This window comes from Bos javanicus, chromosome X (genome assembly GCF_032452875.1).
Source record: "Bos javanicus breed banteng chromosome X, ARS-OSU_banteng_1.0, whole genome shotgun sequence".
Classification (NCBI taxonomy): domain Eukaryota; kingdom Metazoa; phylum Chordata; class Mammalia; order Artiodactyla; family Bovidae; genus Bos; species Bos javanicus.
This window is the reverse complement of record NC_083897.1, coordinates 19,570,719-19,596,205: the sequence shown is the minus strand read 5'-3', so window position 1 is coordinate 19,596,205 and position 25,487 is coordinate 19,570,719. Positions and strand designations below refer to the sequence as shown.

Genomic DNA, 25,487 nt, shown 5'->3' with positions numbered 1-25,487 from the left:
ATGGAAAAGGCAAGACAGAGACTGAAAATGAGCCCGTCACAACTCCAGGGCCTAGCTGAAATTTTCTTTGCAGCTGAATTTTTATAGCATTTCTCACACCCAAACACTTACTGAACAGCTAGAGATGGGGATGCTCTTGGCTGGGCTGAAAGGCCCGTGTACCTGGGGTACCAGAGCAGACTGATGGAGCAGTCATTTTATTAACGGGTTTAGCTTGTGGGGATGGAGAGCACCAGTGAGAGAAATGGTGGCAGCAAGGGCAAACGGAGAGAGAAAGAGACAGGACAAGTCACAAGGTCAAGAGTGAGACGTGGCTCTGTGTACTCTTGCTCAGAGATCTGTAAGGCTGATGTGAATATGATAAAACATCTCCTTTTCTTTATAAAAGGGAAAAACATGCTAATTTGCCTTTATGATTTACAAACCTACAAGATGTTTTGGGGACTGAGAAAAATAGCCTTCCAATGTGCTTTTAAAGCTGGAGAAATGGACTGCCCCTGGTGGTCGAGTGGTTGGGTCTCTGCACTTCCAATGTGGAGGCCATGGGTTTGGTCCCTGGTTGGGGAACTAGGATCCCACACGCCCTGTCATGTGGCCAAAATTTAAAAAAAAAAAAAAAAAAAAACCTGGAGGAACAGTAACACAAGCTATGTGAGTTACCTGGAATTTCTTCAATTCTGTTTTTTTCCCTGATTTTAATTTTAATCAAACTTGTGAAATATTTCTTACTTATTAGATTGAAATCTATAAAAAGACATAAGTGAAACCCCGTCACCAGCAATAATGATGCAGATTTGTAACTAAAACATTCACTCTGGGGTTTGAAGGAGCTGAGAGTAACTGGGCTCTGAGGTTTAACAAGCATGCCACCTCAGTGTCCTGAGGGACACACGAGGAGATGGAGCCTCACCCACTGCAGGGACTGAGGATGGCTCTTCAGTCGTATATTCTGGCCTTCCATGGGCACCTCTGAAAAAAATGCAGGAACCTCAAAATAGCAATCAGGAGAAAAATCCAGTTCATGTCAGAAATGTCTAAAATTTAGATAGACTATAGATTGGCTGAATCTGGAAGGCAGTGGAAAAGCAGTGACCATTTTGTGCCTCTTTCTCCGCCCCACCCCTAGCAAGGATTGTTGTTGCCGTTTAGTCACTAAGTCATGTACAACTCTGTGACTCCATGAACTGTCACATGGAAGTCGGCCAGGCTTCCCTGTCCATGGTATTTTCCAGACAAGAATTCTGCAGTGGGTTGCCATTTCCTTCTCCGGGGGATCTTCTGAACCCAGAGACTGAACCCACGTTTCCTGCATTGGCAGGTGGATTCTTTGCCACTGAGACACCTGGATGCCCCAAGGATTGCTCTGGCCTTTTTATATTGGCTGGGAGGAGGGAGGAGGATGAAAAGGAGAATAGGTTTCACATGGAGCAACCACAATATCAAACCCTGTTCCACCAAATATGGTGAACAAAAAGATAAATCTTTGCTTAAAGATAATTTTTAAAATATTGCTTAATTACTCATCATTCAAAGACTCTTAAGAGTCCCTTGGACTGCAAGGAGATCCAACCAATCCATCCTAAAGGAGATCAGTCCTGAATATTCATTGGAAGGACTGATGCTGAAGCTGAAACTCCAATAACTTTGGCCACCTGATGAGAAGAACTGACTCACTGGAAAAGACCCTGATGCTGGGAAAGATTGAAGCGGGGAGAGAAAGGGACGACAGAGGATGAGATGGTTGGATGGCATCACAGACTCAATGGACATGAGTTTGAGTAAACTCTGGGAGTTGGTGATGGACAGGGAGGCCTGGCGTGCTGCAGTCCATGGGATTGCGAAGAGTCAGATACGACTGAGCAACTGAACTGAACTGAACCGAAAAGTACACTGCCAAGGAACTCAAGTCCACTGATTATAAAAATACTGAAAAGTAGGCCCACAAAGTCCCACTACATGTCCAATGGCTCCCTCAGAGAATGGATGAATCTCTGCTTTGAATACATTTCTAGAACCTATACACAGTGTAAACTAAGTTCTAATTTCCCAAGGATGTACATGAAAATCAGTGCCTGCCCTTTTCATGCATTGTGTTTACCACAGAAATTCAGTCGGCGGCTCTGAAATAAAAACCAAGCCACAGATTGCAACAGCATCAAAAACAACAATATTTTAAAATCTAAAGAGGGTAGATTAAGTGGCAAAGGCAACTGAGAGAAAGAATGCCCTAACAGAAAGGAAGTCCTCTCTTGCTTTTAGTACAAGCTAGACTTTCCAGTAAGTGATAGAAGGCACAGCTTAAAAGTTTCCAAGCTATTTTAAACAGTTCTCTGTAATCAGCTAATTGAAAATCCAGAATGATGTTTACCTTTTTGTTTTATGACACTTACTAGTGAAGGTAAATTCTGATCTGGCCAAAAAGATTCTGGAATTGGCCAATGCCCAACAGGAACACCAGTCTTAGAGTTAGGCCGCACATAAATGAGCTTATGACAACTATGCCATGGCTGAGCAGCAAATGAATTGCTTGGCCTGGATGAATCCATAAGTCCATCTGAAAATTAAACAAAAGACAGAATAAGGCATGAATTTCTTTGTACAGCCACTGATCTCCTTGTACAGATTCTTCAGTTGAAAGCAAAGTACAAAACAAGACCAAAACAGTGATTCATGAAAGATGGAAGAAAAAAAGTGACTCCACTAGACTTTCTAAATGTTTTCTCTGGCTACTCTTTTCTGTTTTTGTTTTTTTGTTTTGTTTTTATCATTACTTTTTTTATTGGAGTGCAGTTGCTTTACAATCGCAACTCTTTTCATCATCTAATCCAACTCCTCTAATCTGATATCCCATACCCTTCTTCCTTAACTATAACCGAAATAGGTAGTTATATGGAAAACTGTCATAAAGTTAGTTTTAAATTTTCTGAGGTTTGACACAAATTAAACACACTAAACCACAACAATTATTTTTTCAAATTAGGCGTATGAAAATTGTTCATTCCCTGGTATAGTTTCACTTTTTTGGAATCTGACAGAATAAGTCATAAAATCCATTTAGATTTTTTTTCTATTTTCAACTAGATTAAAAAAGTATTCTTTACTAAACAGTTAGACCCAATGACCACAAAGGCAAATTCACTGAAAGGTAGAAGGAACGATGACAATACAATCTATGTATATAGTTGGGGAGGGAATACAAAGTGAATGCATCAAGTTTATATGGACTACTTCATTATAATTTCCTTCTTCACCCATATTAAAATCCCATGGAAACTGGGCATCATATAATGCTGAATAATATACCCTGAGTGTATTTTAATTATTTGAGCTAGTGTATTTCATTTGCCCCCTGAAAAAAGGGCAAGGCAGAGTTACATAACCTTTAATGTTATGATTCATTAGTCTAAATTATAATTGTAAAAAATACGTGATAATGATTTGAGTCTCATGTTTTTCTTAAATTACATACCATTTGATTTACTTATTTAAGCATTACTTTAAACAAGTAATTACTTTAGAGCAGGGGATTTACTGAGGTCCATGAAACTATAGAGAATACATATAATGGCTTCAGGGAACCAAAAGATCCCCTCTGAAGTTGAGTTAGTTCACAGTTCTGGGGATGTGGTTTTTTTGAGGAGAAAATTCTTAGCTTTCATCAGAATCTCAAAGGTTAAGAACTCTGGACAAAGGGAAAATGGAGCTAGAAAGAATGTTTGAGCTATTTATATGGCACGATCTAACTGGTTTTCAGTAGGAAAGTTCCCAGCTCACGGGAAGGTAATGAACACAAAATTATGGACTTGAGTGGTCTATCATTACCAATGCAACATGTCCTTCCTTTACAATTAATTATTTTGAAATAGGCTGTGAGGCCTCAGTCTTCTATAGCAGGTGTTTCTTAAGGTATTTAACATTTATTATTTTATTTCTTAATGGACTTTAAAGTCATCTTTTATGTTTCCCAAAAATCCTGTTAAAAATTTTTAGATCAAAGTACATGAAATATATATGTGTATATATATGTATTTATATTTATTTGAGAAGCGATAACTTCACACTATCCATTCTTCCCAGTCAAGCACATGGTACCTCTCCATTTAATATAGACTTTTTTGTTTCTCTTGGTAGAGTTCTATAAATTTATTCATAGAAGTTCTAGGCCACCTCTACATATGTTTTTTAAAACTTATATTTTAATTGGAGGATAATTGCTTTACAATGCTGTATTTGTTTCTACTGTACAACAATGTGAAGCAGCCATAAGTATGCATATATTCCCTCCCTCTTGAACCTCTCTTCCACCCCCCGCCCCACCCCACCCCTCTAGGTCATCACGGAGCACTGAGCTGAGCTCCCTCTGCTATGCAGCAGCTTCCCCTTAGCTATGTATTTCATACATGGTAGTGTATGTATGTCAATGCTACTCTCTCGCTTCACCCCACCCTCCCCTTCCCACCCTGTGTCCCCAAGTCCATTATCTGTGTGTTTTTTAATTGGAGTCCAAGAACCCCTGAAATGAAATACAAAATTATGTGTGCATGTGTTGTCCATGTACTTTTTTCTGGAGAGAGGGGTCTCTATTTTTCCACTAGCTTCTTAAAGGGTTTTAGAGACTAAAAAGCAAAAAATTCAGGAATCATAGGATCCACTGCCTCAGCAAGAAATGTGTCTTTCTGCCCCTTTGCACTTACCCTTTTGCTTCTCCAGGCAGCTACCACTAATTGTGGCCACAACAATTAAAATGTATGAATCAGATCAGACAAGCACTGCGGTGATGATGGAGTCTAGGTACACACGGGTATGTGTGCTGTGCATGAACCGACAGGAATGAAGACAAGCTATGGCCTAGAACAGAGCTCTCAGTGAAGTCACTCAGTCATGTCCAACTCTTTGTGACCCCATGGACTGTAGCCTACCAGGCTCCTCAGTCCATGGAATTTTCCAGGCAAGAGTGCTGGAGTGGGTTGCCATTTCCTTCTCCAGGGGATCTTCCCAACTCAGGGATCAAACCCAGGTCTCCCGCTTTACCGTCTGAGCCACCAGGGAAGCCCAGAGCTCTGAGGGAGCCATGCAATGGGGTATGATTCCCTTTTCCAATACAAAAGCAGCTCTGCTTTCATATTTTGAGATGTTGACGTTTCTATAAAATCTCATTTGAAGACAAAAGGTTCTGCAGTTAATAAATGGCCAAGAGGGACTTCCCTTGCAGTTCAGTGGTTAAGACTCTGCCCTTCCAGTGCAGGGGCCCAGGTTCCATCCCTGGTCAAGGAACTAAGATCCCACAAGCCACGTGGAGCCCTCCGTGACTTCCCCCCACCCCCCAGAAAAAGAACAGTGGCCAGGAAAATACTGGTGTAGGATCTTACAGAATACTAGCAGGTCCTGGCTAAACATTCACAACCTCTTGCTGATGTGTGGTAACAAATATAGATTTTACCAAGATAGTTTGAGACATTGGCGCTCACAAGACCAAAACCAGATGGCTGGCTAAGTGGCACTCTGTCGTGAATATCCAGCTATTTTATGACTAGAGAAGTGAAGAATTCAGTGTTATCCTAACACTAGGACCAGAAATATGAAATGGGCAGGGAAAGGGAAGAATGTTCTGAGGAAGAATTGACATTGAATTAAAGCTAGAAAGGTAGCCACAGGCAACGGATGAATGGCAGTTGTTTGGATGGATGTCTGTGACCACTTGAATGTGGGTGGCTAGTGAAAACAGTATTCTCTTGCGATTAGTTCAATGTTTTCTCAGTCTCAGATTGCTCTCCTATGTAAACACTTCAAGGTTAAAAGAAAAAAAGGTGATCTACTGTACCTTCTCCAATAGGAAGTGGATCTGGTCCTGTTTTTTCAAAGTTAATAACTACACCACTCTGAACTTTTTGAACTAAAGATTCTAAACATTGATTCAACATTCTTTGTGTTCTAACACAGTAGGAGCGACCTAAACCAGAAGGAAAAACAAATAGTACAAGGTTGATCAAATAAAATACTACTTAACAATACAAGCATTTGAAATCCTAAAATACAACTCAAAATAATCAAAACTATGAGCCACCAGGGAAGCTCACACGGGGGGCAAACCTCACACTAATGATGAGCTTAAGCAGCAGAGTTAAAAGATACAGAAGGGAAAAAAGTAAAGCTAGGATATGGCATTTACGGAAAGTGGTACTCTGCTGCCCTGAATTCTTCGCTTTAGAAATAGCAAATATCCGCCAATACCTCCTGTGACTTCACACATCTGTGTGATGGCAGATTCATCAGTTGGTACACTCCCTATCTGCTCCGGTTCAGTAGAAGCCAATCCAGGCAAACGCAACACCAGGGCAAACAACCTTTGATCCCAACGAAAAGGTTCTTTAGTTAGTTCACTTCCAGGCAGAGGAGAATTCAAAGGCAGATGAAGCTGATAAGGCAAAATTGTAAAAGTTTCATCATAACAACTCATATAGAAATGAAGACAATTCAAGAGTTAAAGGGTTCACTTTTCTTTGATGTTGTCAATAAAATGAGGCAATCTTTCAAGGATTCCCAAGATGGAACGTTTGATTACATTTATTCTTAACTGGGAATGTATGCCTCCCACATGCAGAAATAGCTGCATGTTCTCTGCCATTTAAACGAAATTAAAAAAAATGAAATCTCACCTCTTCTTGAACGCCAGAAGTACTTGTTAACTTGTTTCCATCTGTGATGGTAATTAAAATAGATGGTTCTAAAAAAAATGGATTTCGTCCCTAAAATACATTTAAAAAGTATTAGAGCCATGTAAAGTAATAAAATTATATTTCAATTTTGACATTTATCTTGCCTATGATCTCTCAAGTGTGTGATAAAATTTGCCTGGATAAATAAGAAGGAAAAGATTAGGGACTGAAGTGGGTGGGGATCAAAATAACAATCTCTACAGAGGTAACATTCAGAATAAACTGAGGAATTCTTATAATTCGGGAACCTCTCAAACTATAACATCCAAATCCCCCCACCCTCTGCTTTCTAGGTAACCATGAAAGATATTAAAGACATTACAATGGCAGCATCAGCCACACCCATGATTCCATTCAGAATCTTGGCACAGAAAGGGGGATATAAGTGACTTATATCTGTAACCTGGACGGTGACTCTGGTTATTGTGAGCAGTTTTTACAGTAGAAAAGTGCAATGATCACTGCAGCAAACACTATTCTGCCTTCCTCTTATGATAGAGCTTTTTCATAACTTGGGAGGGATGAGGGACTTAAGGACTCTGAAAGTTTCTCTTCAATTGTCTTGTTCAATTTTTTTCGGCAATTTATTCATCCCATTATAACTGATGATCTGATGGGTAGGCAATTTTAACCATTTTATGGTCAAAGCACATAAAAGACTCTACCTAAAGGATTTTTGTTAAAGGATATATTTAAACTACACATGGACCTCCTTTTGGATGTTATGAAAAGGAGCAGAAAACTTGGCTGCCATGCTCAATTTTAAATTCTTACCCCAAGTCACCAAAATAAATTAGCTATACTCACTCAAAGAATTTTTTACCTGTCCATAATTGTCTATTCCAGATATTAATCTATTGAGATTTAACAAATCAAATGAGGATCTTAGAGCCTGACCAAGAGTAGTCAGTCCAGAAGCCTGAAGATTTTTTAGTTCACTCATGAATGTTGCGTGATTTTCCTTCCAACCAGCCTGAAAACCAAACATTTACAAAAAATTCCCAATTACACAATGAACAATATATAAAATGCAAACAACCACTAAATAACAAGTATCAAACCTCTAACAAATCAATAATTCCTTGTGTGCATGTGTGTGCTTAGTTGCTCAGTTGTCTGACTCTTTGCAACCCCATGGACTGTAGGCTCCCAGGCTCCTCAGTCCATAGAATTCTCCAGGCAAAAATACTGGAGTGGGTTGCCATTTCCTTCTCCAGGGGATCTTCCCAACCCAGGGACCAAACCCACATCTCCTGCACTGCAGGCAGATTCTTTACCCACGGAGCCATTGGGGAAGCCCAATAGTTCATTAAGTATATTATGTATTCTATATATTGACTGATCAAGTGGAACTAAAGAAAGCAACCAGTTTGAGAAAGATCTGCCACCCTCGATGATCAAGACCAAAGATGCAAACAGTGAATTCAGTCCATTGTGGCTGGTGGGCTTTGGCTCAAGAAGTCTGCTAGTTTTCTATTCAGGCTCAATCAAACCTGCCAAAACACCACAGTATTTACTTTAGTTTGACACTGAGGATGAACAAGGAATAAGGGGGAGAGGAAGGAGTTATTTTTTTAAATGCATCATCCTTGATACAGACAATCAACTATTATGAGCATCTGACCTACCTGAGCTTTTCTAACCAAGATAATTTTTCCCAAACAATACTTTCACTTTAAACGAAAGTATAAGGAGAATTATAGGAATAAAGTCACAAGTATCTGGAGACAACCTGTCTGGCATCTTTAAGCATTCAGAAAGCCCCAAGTCTAGAGTAAGGGAGAAAGAAAAGAAACAAAAACATTTGGCAAAGAAGCAGCATAGCCTAGGCACCCTTAGCTGGTATGAACAGTAGCAAAGAACCAAAAACTCAAGGTCAACAGCCAATATGCTGTGGTTGAATGGTTTGTAGAATAGAAGGAAAGGACCACATTGACTGGTCAGCAATGCGGCTATAAAAACAAAGCAGCATGAAATGCCAAGAAGAGAAGCAAAAAGAAGATGGCAGCTAACAGGTCACAAAGGAATAGACCAGCAAGGTAGAGGGCAGGCAGCACAGCCTGGCAACCTGGTGGGACAAACGGCAACTGCCCTAAGGGCAGTCATGTAATATGCTGAAAGCTGAATCATGCCCACCAGATCAGTACAGCTGGAGGTGGAAAGCCAGAGCAAATAATGCAAAGCTAAATGAAATGACTGAAGTTTCATATTTAGCTAAAGACCATTATCCATATAACTAGAGCAAACATTATCTTTTAGTTTTATAGCCTTCTAAAGCAATCTGGGTCAGAATGACTGAGAGGCAGAAGAGATTGCCTGTACCCTACTATGAAGAATCTGCATAACCTTGAGCAAATTTGTTGGCTTTTAGGACCTACATTTCATTATCTGAAAATGAAGAGATTTAGATAAACAGGGATACTGTGTGAGGCTGTATATGTTACGACCCTGTAGAGCCATTCAAACGAGAATGGTGCTCCCTAGGTTTGAACAGCACCCAACCTTCATAACCATTCAAGGTGAAGGGGATCCTGATTTAAGATCTTTTCCAGTCCAACACTCTGGATTCTGTGAAGTTAAGAATGTGCATTGTATGTGTGTGTTTGCTAACATATACTATTAAGTCAAAGCATCTAAAGGTCAAATCCATGTATTCCTTTGGCCCAAGGAATATCTTATCAGTTTACTTAAAAGCAAGGATTATTATTTCAACTGTCCTCATCAAATACTTAGAAATATCAGATGATTATAAATCACACTGAATTAAAAATTAATTCTTTGAAGTAGAAGAGAAGGTCTACAGCTGGGGGTCTGGGAGAGAGATAGTATCAATTCTTTCCTTTATTTATCCAACCAATTTTTATGGACCAACTATGCTATGCTGGGCAGAATGCTACATGCTGGAGATGTTGAGAGGAATTAGCCCTTGATGAGTTCAAGCCGCAAAGGAATAAGAAATGCAGTTATGGGGACGGAAAGAACAAATAACCAGGGAGTTAGGGAAGCCTGTCGCAGAAGATTGGGCATTTGAAGAAGTCTAATGGCAGGAGACTTGGAAAGGAAATGGCAACCCACTCCAGTAGTCTTGCCTGGAGAATCCCATGGACAAAGGAGCCTGGTGGGCTACAGTCCATGGAGTCCCAAAGAGTTGGACACCAATGAGCGACTAACACACACACACACACACACACACAATGGCAGGAGAAGATGATCACGGGATCCCTACGCTGATGTGAGGAGTGGAGGAGGCAGTCCAAAGGAAGAGAATAGAGAGTTTATAAAAGGCTAGGGCTTCCTGAGGAGCCACAAGTAATTTGATTATCATCGCTCTGGGTACACGGTGGGAGGCAAAGCTGATAAGCTGGGCTCTGACTGTAATGTGCTTTGTACACTGTGCTCAGTACTTTGGATTTTATCTGTCAGCCCTAGGAATGACTTGAAGTTTTTAATTAGGGGAGTGGCATGATCATATCTGTATTTTAGCAAGATCATTCTCTTGGGAGTTGGAGAATAAATTGTGGGGTGGAGGGGAAGCTGAAGCTTGAGGTAGGGAAACTGGTTTGGGGAATGTTGCAATAACTTACAAGAAATGTGATGAAAGCCTGAGCGAGGGCAGTGGAGATGGAGAGGAGGCTGCAGATTAAAGAAGTATTTCAGAGGTGGGTGGAGTCAGAAGGATTTAGTAGCTAATTAGGGGGATGCGTGAGGGATAAAAAGGGTCATACATTAGGCTGAGTTTTCTGGCTTGGGCAAACCTGTGAATGGTGGTGTCTTTCACCCAGAAGGCACTTTATAGACTTTTTTTTCCCAGAATGACTTCATTTAGCAATCTAACTTCTACACTGCAATCTTAGTTCTTTCTGCAGTGAGTGTTGAACTCCTAAGACCCACCGGATAATTCAAGGCACAACTAAAGAAAAAAATAGTGAACTATTTAATCTGGTAAAGGGCTGGGATAAGGTTTGAGTACCATCTAAGCAAGCACCCTATAACTCATCAGTGTTTCAAATATTGTGTACAAATTGTCACTAATCCACCTGTCAGAATAATTGCTCCTTAAAACTTCCTTTATCATATGTGTTGAAAACGTTTTACAAATTGCTTCTACACCTGAATCACCAGCATTCAATTTTTAGGCCAATTCCAATCCTTTGCAATGAATTAGATAATACATGAGATTTAAATGCTAGGCCTATCTCAGTACTAAAAGTGTATGGGCTACATTTACTACCCAAAACAATAAATTTCCTGGTAGCAGTTTAGTTTCTTCTAGAGAAGAATTAATGCCCCTAAATCCAGTCCTCAAGATGCTGAAGGGGAAAAAAGGCCTAAAGAGGAATTTAAATATCTGTAGAGTCTTATTAATGTGAAAAATTCTTCCCAAAAGATAATTATTTAGAGCCAGTGGGAGAGAGTAGATGTTTATATTCTTCAGTCACTGCTTGTAGTTGATTTTTTCATAAATGAATTCAGGACAGCTCGTTGTTCTTAATAAAGTCTTTTATTTCAAATTACTCCAAAGATATCCTACTTTTATGTCAGTAAAATCTTTCTCTTTTAAAACTCCTTATTTTATATTGGAGTAGCTGAAACTCCAGTACTTTGGCCACCTCATGTGAAGAGTTGACTCATTGGAAAAGACTCTGATGCCGGGAGGGATTGGGGGCAAGAGGAGAAGGGGACGACAGAGGATGAGATGGCTGGATGGCATCACTGACTCGATGGATGTGAGTCTGAGTGAACTCCGGGAGTTGATGATAGACAGGGAGGCCTGGCGTGCTGCGATTCATGGGGTCACAAAGAGTCGGACACGACTGAGCGACTGATCTGATCTGATAGCTGATTACCAATGTTGTGATAGTTTCAGGTGGACAGCAAAGAGACTCAGCCATACATATACATGTATCTATACATGTATCCAATCTCCCACAGTAAAGCCTTTACTTCTGACAGTAATTTTCATAGATTTTTATGGAGCGTTACAGCTTACAAAGCGCTTTCACACTTCACATTTGCCTAAGACAATCCTATAAAATAAGCATGGTATTACCATCCCTATTTTGTTTTCATAAGCCAGGAGGAAGTAAGATGTGGGTATGTCTTGTTTGGAGAATGGGGACAGTCAGAGAGGAAGTCTGGAGTTGCACTATTCAGCCACATGGGGCCACTGAGAACTTGAAACATGGCCAGTCTGACTCGAGATTACTTTTTAATGTGGCTACTAGAAAATCTGAACTGTTGTGGATGGCTGGCATTATATACCTATTAGGTAGAGATGATCTAGAGGGAGCTGAAGGTCAGGCAGGAGAACTTGGCCTTGCATTGGCAGAAAATAGACTCATTACAGATTTCAGGGCAGGGGGAGACAGGATCAAACAGCATCTCAGGAAGGTCAGTCTGGCAGTGAATTATAGGATAGACTGGAGAAGAAGAAGCTGTAGCTAGGAAAAAGAAGCTAGGAGGTTTGAATAGGCATCCAGGTCTGAGGGAATCAGGGTCTGAATTAGGATAGAAATTAAGAGGAAGGGGTTAATTGAGAAACATTTGAACCACCAAAATAGGACTTGGTGACAGACAGACAATAGGCCTAAAGGAGACAGAGTAAAAGATGATTACAAAACTTCTAACCTGAGAGCACTGAAGAATAGATGTTCAGGACAAAGGAGTAAGCTGGGGTGGGGGGAATTCTAAACTAAGACTTTGCTGTCTTCACAGATCAAGTTTTTAAAGTCTCCCAGAAGTAAAATGAGGATAATGATATGATAACAAATAATAATCACAGGCAATATTTATCAGTGCCTATGTGTCAGGAACTCGCTTATGCTAAACAGAATATTTTATATGTATCCTTCTCATTTGAGCCTCATAACCACCCTACAAAGTGGGTACTATTATTATTTCCCATTTAATAGATGAGCACACTGAGGCTCAGAGAGGATAAGCATCTTGTCTCAGTCAAAACAACTAGTAAATGACACAGCCAGGATTTGAACCCAGGTAGCCTAACTGTGGGCTTCCTTGGTGGCTCAGATGGTAAAGAATCCACTTGCAATGTGGGAGACCTGGGTTCGATCCCTGGGTTGGGGAGATCCCTGGAGAAGGGAATGGCAACCACTCCAGTATTCTTGCCTGGAGAATTCCATGGACTAAGGAGCCTGGCGGGCTACAGTCCATGGGGTCACAAAGAGTTGGACACAACTGAGTGACTAAGCACAGCACACAGCACAGCCTAACTGGAGAACCCACCAATGTAAACCATTATACTAGAGATTCTTCTACATATTCCACATATTCAACGCATAGACATGTCTTGTTATACTAGCTTAAAGGTTCCTAAGTTTAATAGAATTTCCAAATTTCATTTAATTTAAGCCTACTTTCCCTGATGTCAGAACGCAGAACAGTTGGGTGTGGGGAGCAGTGAATTGGCATTTGGAAGACCCTGGTCCAATCCTGGCCATAATTAACTAGCAAAACAAGTGGTCCAGAGTAAACCGTTTACCCCTTGCTGAGGCTGTTTCCTCATTTAAGCAATGAAAATATTGAAAACCAATTCTAAGGTCCTTTTCAGCCTTTATATTCTATTATTCCATACCTTGTATTTGTCCTTTATATAAATTTGACTTACAGGGACTTCCCTGATGGTCCAGTGGTTAAGACTCTGTGCTCCCAATGCAGGGGGCATGGGTTCAATCCCTGGTCAGGAAGTTAAGATCCCATACACTGCAGAGCACAGCCGAAAATAAATAAATAAAATAGCCCCCAGTCACTCTCTACTGGTTACCTTGTTAAAAAAAAAATCTGGCTTACAGAAAGAAAAATGCCTCATATGTTAATAAAAATGCTAATTCAGGCCTGGTTTACATGTGTATAGCCAACTAAAGACATCTTTGAATATCAGCAGAATTAGCATGGGCCTTTTAGTCTATCAGTGCCTTGGGTTCTCCCCACAGCTCTACAGACTAGCCCACTAGTTGTTTATTCCCCACTAATATCAGCACAGAAAGGAAAGAGTTTGTATTTCTTTCCTCAGAAAGGTAAAGCCTAAAAGAAATATTTTCTATTACCCTCCGCACCCCTATTTCCATCTTCTTATCTGGTCTGTCCTCTGACGATAACCATAAGGTGCTTAAAGGGCAAGTTCTGCCCCTACAACAGACCTTAGTGGAGGTCTGTCAACACACACGAACTATGTGAAAGCTTTTCATGAACACACATCTAGGCTCCACCCTCCAGTATAGCTTTTATCAGGAATAAGGCTGTTATTTAGAACACTGGCTGGTTCCTGTGTCTGCCTTATTTCTCCATTGGTTTCAATGGAGGAAGGAAAGGTAGGGATGTTATTTAATGGCTCCTCCAAACCTCAGTATCCTAACACTTGTCCTTTCTGACCTCCATCCCATTTCAGCAGGACCATTTCTCTGATTCACTGATGCTTGTTTTATTTTTATTTTTTAAAATAAAGACCCCTTTTCCTCCAAGGAAATCTTGCCAGGAAGCATAAACAAGAAAAAGAGAGAAAAAACAGATGAACTGTCCTTGAAGGGGACGTGGGAGTGGTGTTAGAGCTTGTTCTGTAAACCCTTGTTCTATCTCTAAAGGTCACCTGTAATCCTTTTCCAAATTATAAATGATCATGTTAGATTTAGTATATAGTGAAGATTTCATGAATGTGTTAGTGGTTTCTCCAGCCAAGGTAACTGAAAAACACTTTTTTAGGGCAGCTGTATCTAACTTTCCACAGGAGAAACGCCCCCTAAAAGACCTTACAAATGGAATATTTATAAATTTAAAAAGTTAAATAGCTAAAATTCTCTAGGGTGACAGCTTCTGAAAGGGAATGAATGGCAGTGAATCTTTTCAAACAGCAAAAATAATCCTTCTATATTACAGATTGTCACAAGCCAGGCTCTCTCTCACTGAAGGAGCATCACATGCTCTGTCCCTCTGACTGGGTGCTGAGCCACTGTGCAAACCCATTTTGGGCACATGTACCCAAAAGCCTATTTGGACCCTGCCCTGAAGAGCAGTTCAATTCAGTCCAAGGCTTCCTAGCTGATTAGCAAGTGCATCACAATGAAGAAAAAGCCTCACTGGATTCCAGAGAGAAAATACACGTTTCCCTCTCTTTGACAAGACTTTTAAACTTTAATGAAAGGAAATGAAATCAGCCTGGTTATATGTGCCCTTCATAAACCCATACAGAGGACTATCCTGAACTTTGAGCTCTTCTTCTAGGTGGTACAAACAAGATGATGAACAGATTTGAGTATTTTCCCAGATGCTGCAAGTTAAGGCCAAAGAGTCTAAATTTAGCAGGGCCATCATTTCTCTCCTTTAAAGATAAACTATTTTCCTTTTTCCATCTGCTCTCCACAGTTTGGGAGAAACTTGTTCTGCAACATCCCAGACAATCTGAATAAATCAACTTCAACAGCATCTTTTCAACCAACTTAACCTTCTTCTCCAATTTACCATTCTATCATCTTTGTCATCACAAACTGTTCTTGTGTTGGTAAACTGATCAGTGGGACAGGATGACATGAAAAATAAGAAGCCCTGCTTTTCTAATCAACTCTGTCTCCTGAGAAGACAAATGACTTTTCCCTTGGTCTTTGCCCTTAGCCTTATATGGAATATTTGTGCAAGTTAAAAGTCTTCAACTTTGAGAATTATCTTCTAGCAACTAAAATGGACTCCAATTCTGATACATATAAGACGAGGTTTACTTACCCTCTTAGGTAAACAGAACATGTAAGCTGAAATCACTTTAATATGCTCAAATGTCGTTTAAAATCGTGTTTACAGCTAGCACACCTATAAAGAAGGTTGTTAAACTTGTGAAATATACATTAGGAAGACACTGTATCATTTTAGGATTATCTTCCTTCTTGTATCAACTTTGAAAAACTCTATTTTGCATTCTATTTTCAGACCCTATCTGATACAATTTTTCCCCTTAATACTCTAGTAATTTGGTCTGATTTCACTGTTTTGTGTGAGTGTGGTTTTCTCACTTGACTCAAGGTACTGATACACTTCTAGGTTCAAAGGAGGCATTCTATTATTCTGTGTTTTATGTGTACCAATATAGCTTTCTGTTGTAAAATTACTTGTTTTAAGAACATCCAGTTTTCTTGGATCCCTTTTTGTCAAAGTTACTTCCCTAGGGGCACTCCTTAGTGTCTTGAACTTGGTAAAATGCCTGAAGTCCATTTTATTTGATTACATCAGTTCTCTCCCAGAGAACTCTGAATACTATCATTCTGTGCTTCGGTCCATGAATTTTCATCCACAAGCTTCAGGAAATACTACCAGCCAAGACCATGTAAAAGAAATCTGGCTTACTTGAGTCTTCTACTTTTTAAAGAAGTTCTTAGAAACTGATTTCCTAGTATATTGCAGAAATTTATTTGACAGACTGTGGCCTGCTGGATTTTTTTTTTTCAGCAGATGGTTAAAGACTCTCATAACCACAAATTTTTAAGTAAACCGGGCAAAGACATGATTCCATCCTTACAAAGTTTACCATTTTTGTGTCACTGGTCTCTTTAAGATACCTAGTTTGAGGGGTTTTTTTTGGTGGATTAACAATCATAGGGATTATCCTAAAATATTTGCAAAATTCATTTATGACTTTTCAATTCTTACCCTGGAGAATTAAAATAAAATTATAAAGTAGCACACCTCTCAGAGAAAGCATAAGATCAAAAGAAATTTGATCTCCACCAGAGGATGCTAACGTATAGAAAGCAAATTTTTTCCTCTGTCCAAGAAGCAATTGAACTGCTACTGAAAGAAAAATACCATATAGTTGCAAAGAATTTACCAAATGTGGTCAGATATAAATGTTAAGTTTCCTCTTTCACTCCCTATCCATTTCAACTGTACCTATTGACCAATAGCCATTATTAAAAAAAGAAAAAACCCAACCAAACCAAAAAAAAAATGCTATAGTGCAAGGCTCATGTTCAACTGTTTAGATTTGGGGTTCTGATAGGAGACATTTTTATGAACACACACACAAGATAAAAATCAACAAAAGTGGCCTCGGAAAAAAAAATACACAGGGACAGGAATGAGATTAAGCCACCCAAACATTACAGCAAGTGTTTAACAAAGGAGAGAGCACAATGGCCATTCCTTACTTTCTAAAGATCTTATGGCATCTCTTTCCTCCAGACTAATTCTTTGTTTAAAATTCTTTCAAAAAATTTTATAAGCTGTTTTTCACATTATAAAAGTAACACACAAGGGGAGGGAGGAGGGAGGAGGGTTCGGGATGGGGAACACATGTATACCTGTGGTGGATTCATTTTGATATTTGGCAAAACTAATACAATTATGTAAAGTTTAAAAATGAAATAAAATTAGAAAAAAAAAAAGTAACACACACTCACTGTTAAAAATCCCAACAGAAGTACAAAGTTAGTCTATCTCTTCACCAAACTGTCAATTCCACTCTTTAGAGGTAACCATGGCTAGGAATCTGTCTTGAACTTTAAATTGTTTGGCAGCAAACAGAAATGACTCCAATAAAATGAAGTGACATTTACCAATAAGTTGGAGTGACTGATCTAACCAGTAGATATGTGATACAGCACATTAACCACTTACAGAAACTGTTTTCTAAAATTTGAAGCAAGTTTGAAATCACCCCAACTTCCCAGCCTGAATTATTCCACTTCTTGCCTTTCAGTTATACAATTCTATCCTGGACTTTTTTCAGAAGGAATAGTGGAAATAATCTAGTCTAATCCCTTCATTTTACAGATAAGAAAACTGACACCTTAAAAGGTTAAGTGACTTGTCTGGGGTCATGTATCTAATCAGTAGCAGACTGTGCCTAAAGAATCCTGGTCTCTACCTCCCAGTCCAAAGAGACATGACTTGCCAGACTTACTTGACTGTGGATGGTGAGATCTAACAGACAGGCTATCCTGTGACCACTTTTTCAAATCTAATTTTTATGAAAGTACCTAGAAAGACTTGAAATAAACTGCTAACATACAGCTTCACTAATGAAATGGGATTTACAAAGTCTAAACACATGTCAGCTTTTAAGAAAAATGGAGCACTGGGGCTCCAAACATGATGCATGTTCTTCTACAAGACATACAACAGGAAGGACCCCCAACTTTCCAATGTCGCGGCTGTATTAAAAGGCTAGATATTCTCCCTAGAATTCCATTATTCAATATCTAGTTGTGTGGGGCTTCTGATTAAACAGCAGGGCTTCCTGGCAACTGGAGGCCAATTTAAATCTAAACATCTTGGTCTGGTTCAGGCTACTCAACCACTAAAGGTCAGAATTCAGCTCTCTCCCCCTTCCTACTGCAAATTCTCATCATTACAACAGCATTTAAAGCATCTTCTGTCACATCCTCCTTCTCCTCAAGTCACAACCTTAACTGGCATGCTTTCAGTGCATTTTCTCTCCTCCCCTGGGCCTCTGGCTCCTCTGGCTCTCTATCTCTTCCCCCTCTGGTTAACTGATGGTCTAAGAGTTGGCATCAAGAATAAGGACACAAACTCAGGTGGTAGAAAGAGAGGTCTGGCTGAAGGGCAGGGCTCCTGTGGGGAAATGAGGGGAAATATGTTTATACAGATACATGGAGCAGGCCCTAGAGAGCTCAGAATGGCAGACTGAGCAATTTTGGCTTGATTCCATAGGCACTGGGGAGTCTCTGAAGGGTTGTGAGCAGGGGAGTGATAGGATGAAATCAGCTTTTTTAGAAAGTTAGCACTTGGTGTGGGTAGAGTAGGAATTTGGGAGGCACTTGGGAGACTCCACTACTGGGAAAGATTGAAGGCAGGAGGAGAAGGGGACAACAGAGGATGAGATGGTTGGATGGCATCACTGACTCGATGGACACGAGTCCGAGCAAGCTCTGGGAGTTGGTGATGGACAGGGAAGCCTGGCGTGCTACAGTCCATGGGGTCACAAAGAGTCGGACATGACTGAACGTCTGAACTGAACTCACTGGGAGATTCCAGAAGAAGGTTGTTACAGGCCAAAGCATAGAAGTCAGGACCTGGACTGAAGTGATGGCACCAGAAATTGAGTTGAAGGAACATATATAAGGGGGCTTTCCAGGTGGTGCTAGTGGTAAAGAACCTACCCGCCAATGCAGGAGACATAAGAGATGCAGATTCAATCTCTGGGTCAGGAAGATCCCTTGGAGAAGGAAATGGCAACCCGCTCCAGTATTCTTGCCTAGAGAATCCCATGGCTAGAAGAGCTGGGTGGGCCACAGTCCATGGGATTGCAAAGAGTTGGACACTACTGAAGCAACTTAGCACTCATGGTACTGGATTTGGATGTTATTGAAAAGAAGTATCAAAACATGGAAGTCAGGACCTGGACTGAAGTGATGGCACCAGAAGTTGAGTTGAAGGAACATATATAAGGGATATTTCAAAGGCATGGGCCTTAGAAGATGGAAGGATAGGATCAAAGGTGAATAATCCCCAGCTTGCAATCCTGGGTGACTAAAAGATGGGGAACATAGAAGACAGGATAGTTTTAGAGCCATAAGGAGATCTGTTTGACATGCTGTGAGCTGATGGAAAGATAGGCAGAGACTTCCCTAGTGGTCCAGTGGTGAAGACTCTGCACTGCCAATGCAGGAGGTACACGTTCAGTCCCTGGTCGGGGAACTAAGATCCCACATGGCTGCAGCATGGCTAAAAGATAAACAAATTAAAATTAAAAGATAGTCAAGTGGAGATGTCCCATCATGAGCTTGAGATGCCCGGGTGAGAAGCTGAAGATGGAGAGTAAAAGGAATATTTGAAACCATGAATGATGTAGAATGCATTCACCAAGGGAAAGAATTTTGCAGATAGGGACACACTTATCAGAAAGAGGGGTGGAAAAACAGAATGGAGGAGGTGATAAGTTTCTGGAAGAAAGGAGCTTTAACAGTTTCAAATATAGGCAAGGACAAAAAGAATAAACATTAGTAAATTAGCCCAAGTAGCTATATAGTGGGCTTCCCAGGCAGCTCAGTGGTAAAGAATCACCCTACCAATGCAGGGGACACAGGAGACATGGGTTTGATCCCTGGGTCAGCAAGATCCCCTGAAGAAGGAAATGGCAACCTATTCCAGTATTCTTGCCTGGGAAATCCCATGGACAGAGAAGCCTAGTGGCCCACAGTCCACTGGGCCACAAAGAATCAGACACAACTGGGGAACTGAGCACACACACAATAAGTCTGAAGACCTTAATAAACTATATTTTACTTCCCTCAATAGTACTACTCCTTAATTGCACAAATAAATGTTTTGAGTCTTCTGTTCAATAACATCCAAGTCCAGAGTACTCTTAGTACTAAGTTTACTGAACTGTGTCTTACAGAACAGGATGTACCTAACAAAAGAGCAAGTGCAATTTATCAGACATATGGTTGAAGATACAAAACTCTACTTTTTCTATGAACATCTGGCACATCAGCACAAATGTCTTGGTATAACTTTTCTCCTGTTAAGACCCCAGTGGCTTAGTTGGGTAGCACCTCCAATCTTCTGAAATTCACCTCTTACCAACCTAACTAAGCAGCGGGGGGATAAAGCTATCTGGCTATGGCAGAGGAGTGGCTTGAAGAGAATGGGAGATCTGGCTGAAATGAGGAGTGAACCAGGAGATGAGGCACTGACTGATAGATAAAACTCTGTGAAGGCAGTAGGGTGCATTCAGGCTTTTTACAAAACCACTTCTGCCTCTCCGGCAGGTTGTGGATTAAAGGCAACTAAATGGCTACTGTGTAGTACATCGGCTGTCTTTTGTTCTCCTACAAGAAAAACATTTATCAGGAGACTGACAGAGTGAAGATGACATATCAGTTTCTGGAGACCACTAAATAGCCAAAGACCACCCTGTTGTTTTTTCAAGCCTATCATTCTTCCTACAGGACCTACTCAGCCTAGGCCCCAGTCCTCAACCTCTACTCCCAACTATCTCAAGCTCCATCAACTGAGAGTCCCAACAACTCCATATCTTTCCCTCAGTGGGGGCATAATCAAAGACCAAAGTGTTTCACAGAAAAATGTACCATGATATTCGCCTACATAGAGTCAGAGAAATAGTCAAAATGGTAACACTAGCAGTAATAATTTTCATTCATCGAGTACTTGCTCTAATATAAGGCTGGCCAAAAAGTTTGTTCGGATTTCCACAAGATGTTACAGAAAAACCTGAACTATTTTTTTTGGCCAACCTCATACATTGTTATCAAAAACAGCTATAAACAATAGCATGATAATTCTGTCTAAAATACATGATTCTAGGACATATCCCACAATTAGAAAATATCACTGAGAAGTTATTAAAAGGAATATTCTACCATAATTGATAAAAAGTGAAGTGGCCCACTACTTAAGACTCTGGAATACACAGAGACCTAAGTTACTATTCAACCACGTTACTTAACCTCTCTGGGCCCCAGTTTCCTTATCTGCTAAGTGGGGATAATAGTAGTACCTATGATTTAGGTTAGTTGGGAAGATAAATGAAATAAGCACTGTACATTTATTGGCACATTGCCCTGTACATCAGCATTACTCAATAAATGTCAACAGCTATTATTAGAAAGATATTATATTATTGTTCATTATTACAAGGAAGTAGATATAAGTCAAGTCATATCTATGAAAGTCAGATAGCATCTTTGACTATAAGGTTTCAGGAGGATTTATAACTAGGGCTATAAAATGGCTCCACATCATATACATGTTGTGTGTTAGTCGCTCAGTCGTGTTTGACTCTTTGCAACTCCATGGACTGTAGCCCACCAGGCTCCTCTGTTCATGGAATTCTCCAGGCAAGAATACTGGAGTGGGTTGCCATGCCTTTCTCCAATATACATGTTATTCATCAGCATATCTGTACTCTCACTCAGGCTCAGAATTAGATATTGGTATTTATTCCTTAAATGGGGCCCATTACAGTAACAAAAAATAACATTGTCACTCCTGTAACCCCCTTTAGGAATACTGAGCTTAGAGAAAGTAATAATTATGGGAACCCTCCATTGGCTTCACTTGACAACCCCCCTCCTTTTAATGCTACTGATGACTTCCCATGATACAAGACAAGAGCTTTGCTAGGGAACCTCAAGAAAGCCTTCAACAAGAGCATTGATACAAACCCTTCTTTGTTTCTTAGGTTTTACACTATGCCAAGCTAAAGAATTTATCTTTTATCCTCTTTTTCTTGATGAATACTGTTCTTGGGAATTCTTGGGCCAAGTAGCTATGTAAATCTAGTAAGGGATATGTTACATATTTCTAATAACACTACAATCATGGAACATTTCGTGCCACTGGTGAGCACATATTACAAACAGAATTCTAAATTACTATAGTCATATTAGGAGTTCACATATATATTCTTTTGTACTTAGCCCAGGAAAAAAACTTCCAACCCAACCAGTTGGATCACCAACTACATCCAAAAGTCGAAGCAACCAAACTGGCTTTCAATACAAACAAGAATGGGATGCTTTCATACTTTTGCCCCAGGGCCAAGGGTTATCAACCCATCAACGCTGAACTGTATGATAACCTTTCATGCACAAATGACTCCATTATGGAAGTGCTCATTTAAAACAGAACTTTGAGAGAGAGGATCTTCGTTCAGAAACAATTTCTAGGACATGAATGTCATAAATATATGAAGAAAAAATAAAGACCAACAGTGCTGTCTAATAAAAATATAGGGTAAGCCACATATGTAGCCACATTTAAAAAATACAAGCAAGTGAGATAAATATTTAATTTAACAAAGTAGATCAAAAATATTGTTTAAATTTGTAGTCAATATAAAAATTCTTAATGATATATTTTATACACTTTTGGTGCTAAATCTTCAAAATCTCACATTTAGTTTACACTTACAGAACATCTTGATTCCAACTAGCCACCTATTCAAGTGCTGAATAACCACATGTGGCTAGCGGATGCTGTCCTGAATGGTGCAAATACAACCAATCTCACGTGAATGACTGGTATATCTGAAGAGACATACCGGCCCTCACTGCCACCTCAGCTCTTGACCCTCATTGCTGGAGCTCTAACAGTGTCCCCACCCCTCTCTGGGACCACTAGTCCACCTGGAGCTATGAGGAGGAAGAGGGGAAAGGATGTGTTTTTAACAAAGCACCTTGGAATCCCAACTCCATTTCCCAGTAGAAACAATAGCAAACACAATAGTTTAATGGATAAGTGGCATTAAGGGTTAATAGGCTTTCCTGGGGAGGAAGGTCTGGGAACCTAATCACCATTTAGAACACTGTATCCAGGAGATAGTGTGTTCCAAGCTTCCAATAGGCACACAAAGGGACTGCCTGGATCTCTCATCTACACTCTTGGTAAAAGGGTGCTGAAAGACATGTTTACAGAGACTTGCTTATTTAAGTACTTAAATTAAACCAATTGGTTCCCTTCTTCATCCTTGTCCTCTCTTCCCCACATATAGAGCGTCCTTCAATCCTGCCCTTCTCTAGAAAGCACATTTGTTCCTGAAATGTAGAAGACCTGTCATTTTGGAACACTCTGTGAAAGTGAGAACCCTGTATTCGGAGCAGTTGTCTTCCTGAAGCAAAGGCAAAATGTAAAGGACATATGTGCCCTTTCCATATGGTGCCCTGTCCTTCCGCAGTCCCTCCTACCCCCATCCCAACCTCAAAGTCAAAAGCTTTCAAGTGACTAGCGTTCATGCAAAATGGGCAACTTCAACTACATATTTTAAATCTCTCCCACCTTTCATCCTCCCCTCTCCCCAGCCCATCTCAACACAGGCTTCTGCCTTATCATCAAACAAGCACACAATCCTTATCTTGCTGCTGCTGCTGCTAAGTTGCTTCAGTCGTGTCCGACTCTGTGCGACCCCATAGACGGCAGCCCACCAGGATCCCCTGTCCCTGGGATTCTCCAGGCAAGAGTACTGGAGTGGGTTGCCATTTCCTTCTCCGAATCCTTACCCTATTTGTCTTCAAATCCACCTCATAGCTCTTTCTTTCAGGAGAAATGTACAAACTCTAGCTTGTAGGTTTCAAAGCCCTTTTGCATCCAATCTCAGCTAGTTGCAATCTTGACTGGATAAACTGAATTAACACTGTGTCTTGTCAATCTTCCCTCCCTTCCTTCCATTGGAATGAATGGACTCCAATCTGTTGGTTAAGAATCCACTGTTGTTGACATCCCCCATACCTTACTCCACATTTTCCAGTCACCTTCTTCCAGTGACTATTCTCAAGACCCTGAGGATTAAGACTATATCTTTTACTATTCCAATCTTCCCTTGGGCCAAGTTTTTCTTGGAGTCACCTTAGGCTCCAAGTACAGTATAGTATAGTCCACAGAGGGTGTTCATTGAACATATGGTTTATAAAAGCCTAGATTGCTGTAGTAGCAGTCCAGTGTCAGACTTCTCTTCCAGAAACACTATTTTGGTCATATCACCAAAATAGTGGTAAAAGTTAGACCAATGGCTACCTTCAGGGGAGGAAGTGATTGTAAGAAGCAAGCGGCATCTTCTGGACAGATGGTTACAGACGGTTAAGGGATCATAGTGGAAGTTGTTACACTGTTTGCAGTAGGAGTGGGCAGAGGGGCAGGATGACTTTTGAGAGTGTAGAATGAATAATTGAGGCACATCAGGCTAACCAAGCAGAGGGAACCACATAAGCAATGATACAGAAGCAAGAGGCATATTGAGTCTGAAGAAGATGGTCAAGTTCTTATTGTGGTTGAAGCCTGAGGTCCAAGAAAAAAGCGTGAGGAGACACTGTGGGCAAAGACAAACTAAGGAGCAGGGATTTTATTCTGAAATATAATGGGGAGTCAGTGAAGAATTTTTAGTGTGGGAATGAGTTTTTATTTTACTTTAAGAATGAGCAAGCTAGTGGCAATGAGGTCACAAGAATCAGAGGTGAGCAAGACCAGAAGTAGGGAGACCAAGTGAGTGGCTGCTGCCACAATGGTCCAGGTGAAGATTGTTGAAAGTTGAAACAAGAGAGGAGCAAATAAGAACGAATGGCTAGGGACTTCCCTGGTAGTCCAGTGGTTAAGAATCCACCTACTAATGCAGGAACACAAGTTTGATCTTATTCTCAGTAGTTGTGGTGTGGACTTAGCTGCTCTGAGCCTGTTTGCCTAGAGCCTGTGAGCTGCAACAAGAGAAGCCACTGCAATGAGAAACCGATGCACCATGACTAGAGAGTAGCCCCTGCTCACCACAACCAGAGGAAGCCTGCACACAGCAACGAAGATCCAGCACAGTCAAAAATAAATAAATAAAATTAAAATGAATGAAATAGAAACTTGAAAAAAAGAATAAATGGACACAAGAGAGGCTTAGAATACAGAACAGACAGGACTCCCTAATTTTCTCAGCATTCCATAGTCATCCTCCAGCTTGAACCTAATCTGAAAATAGCAGTGCTAATTCCCTTGACCACAGAGCTAGTCTTCTACCAAAACTTCCCCACTTTTCTCTCTCTTCTTTAAAACAAGGAATATTTTATTCACTGCAAAACTAAACAACAAACAAAAGTGCACATAAATACGGTGGTATACACATGACTGGTGGAGGGTTCTCTGTATAAGCTTTCACTCAAGTTCTAATGGCGGAAAGCAAAGAAGAACTAAAGAACCTCTTGATGAAAGTGAAGAGGAACTCAAAAGCCTCTTGATGAAAGTGAAAGAGGAGAGTGAAAAAGTTGGCTTAAAGCTCAATATTCAGAAAACGAAGATCATGGCACCTGG

The 25,487-nt window shown here is 40.3% G+C and overlaps 1 protein-coding gene across 7 annotated transcripts in view; it reads right to left on the bottom strand.

The window, feature by feature from the left end:
• Positions 1–25,487, bottom strand: part of INTS6L (integrator complex subunit 6 like) — a 57,403-nt gene that overhangs the window by 24,836 nt on the left and 7,080 nt on the right. For 5 of the 7 annotated variants that reach the window (XM_061408444.1, XM_061408440.1, XM_061408441.1 and 2 more), the window contains exons 3-7: positions 7,540–7,689; positions 6,657–6,746; positions 6,232–6,415; positions 5,822–5,950; positions 2,391–2,554 (exon numbers count right to left, since the gene is read on the bottom strand). In XM_061408444.1, the coding sequence (XP_061264428.1) occupies positions 2,391–2,554; positions 5,822–5,950; positions 6,232–6,415; positions 6,657–6,746; positions 7,540–7,689 (717 nt within the window). Of the gene's footprint in view, positions 1–910; positions 970–2,368; positions 2,555–5,821; positions 5,951–6,231; positions 6,416–6,656; positions 6,747–7,539; positions 7,690–25,487 lie in introns of all 7 variants that reach the window. The other 2 variants (XM_061408446.1, XM_061408445.1) reach the window with 2 other exon arrangements.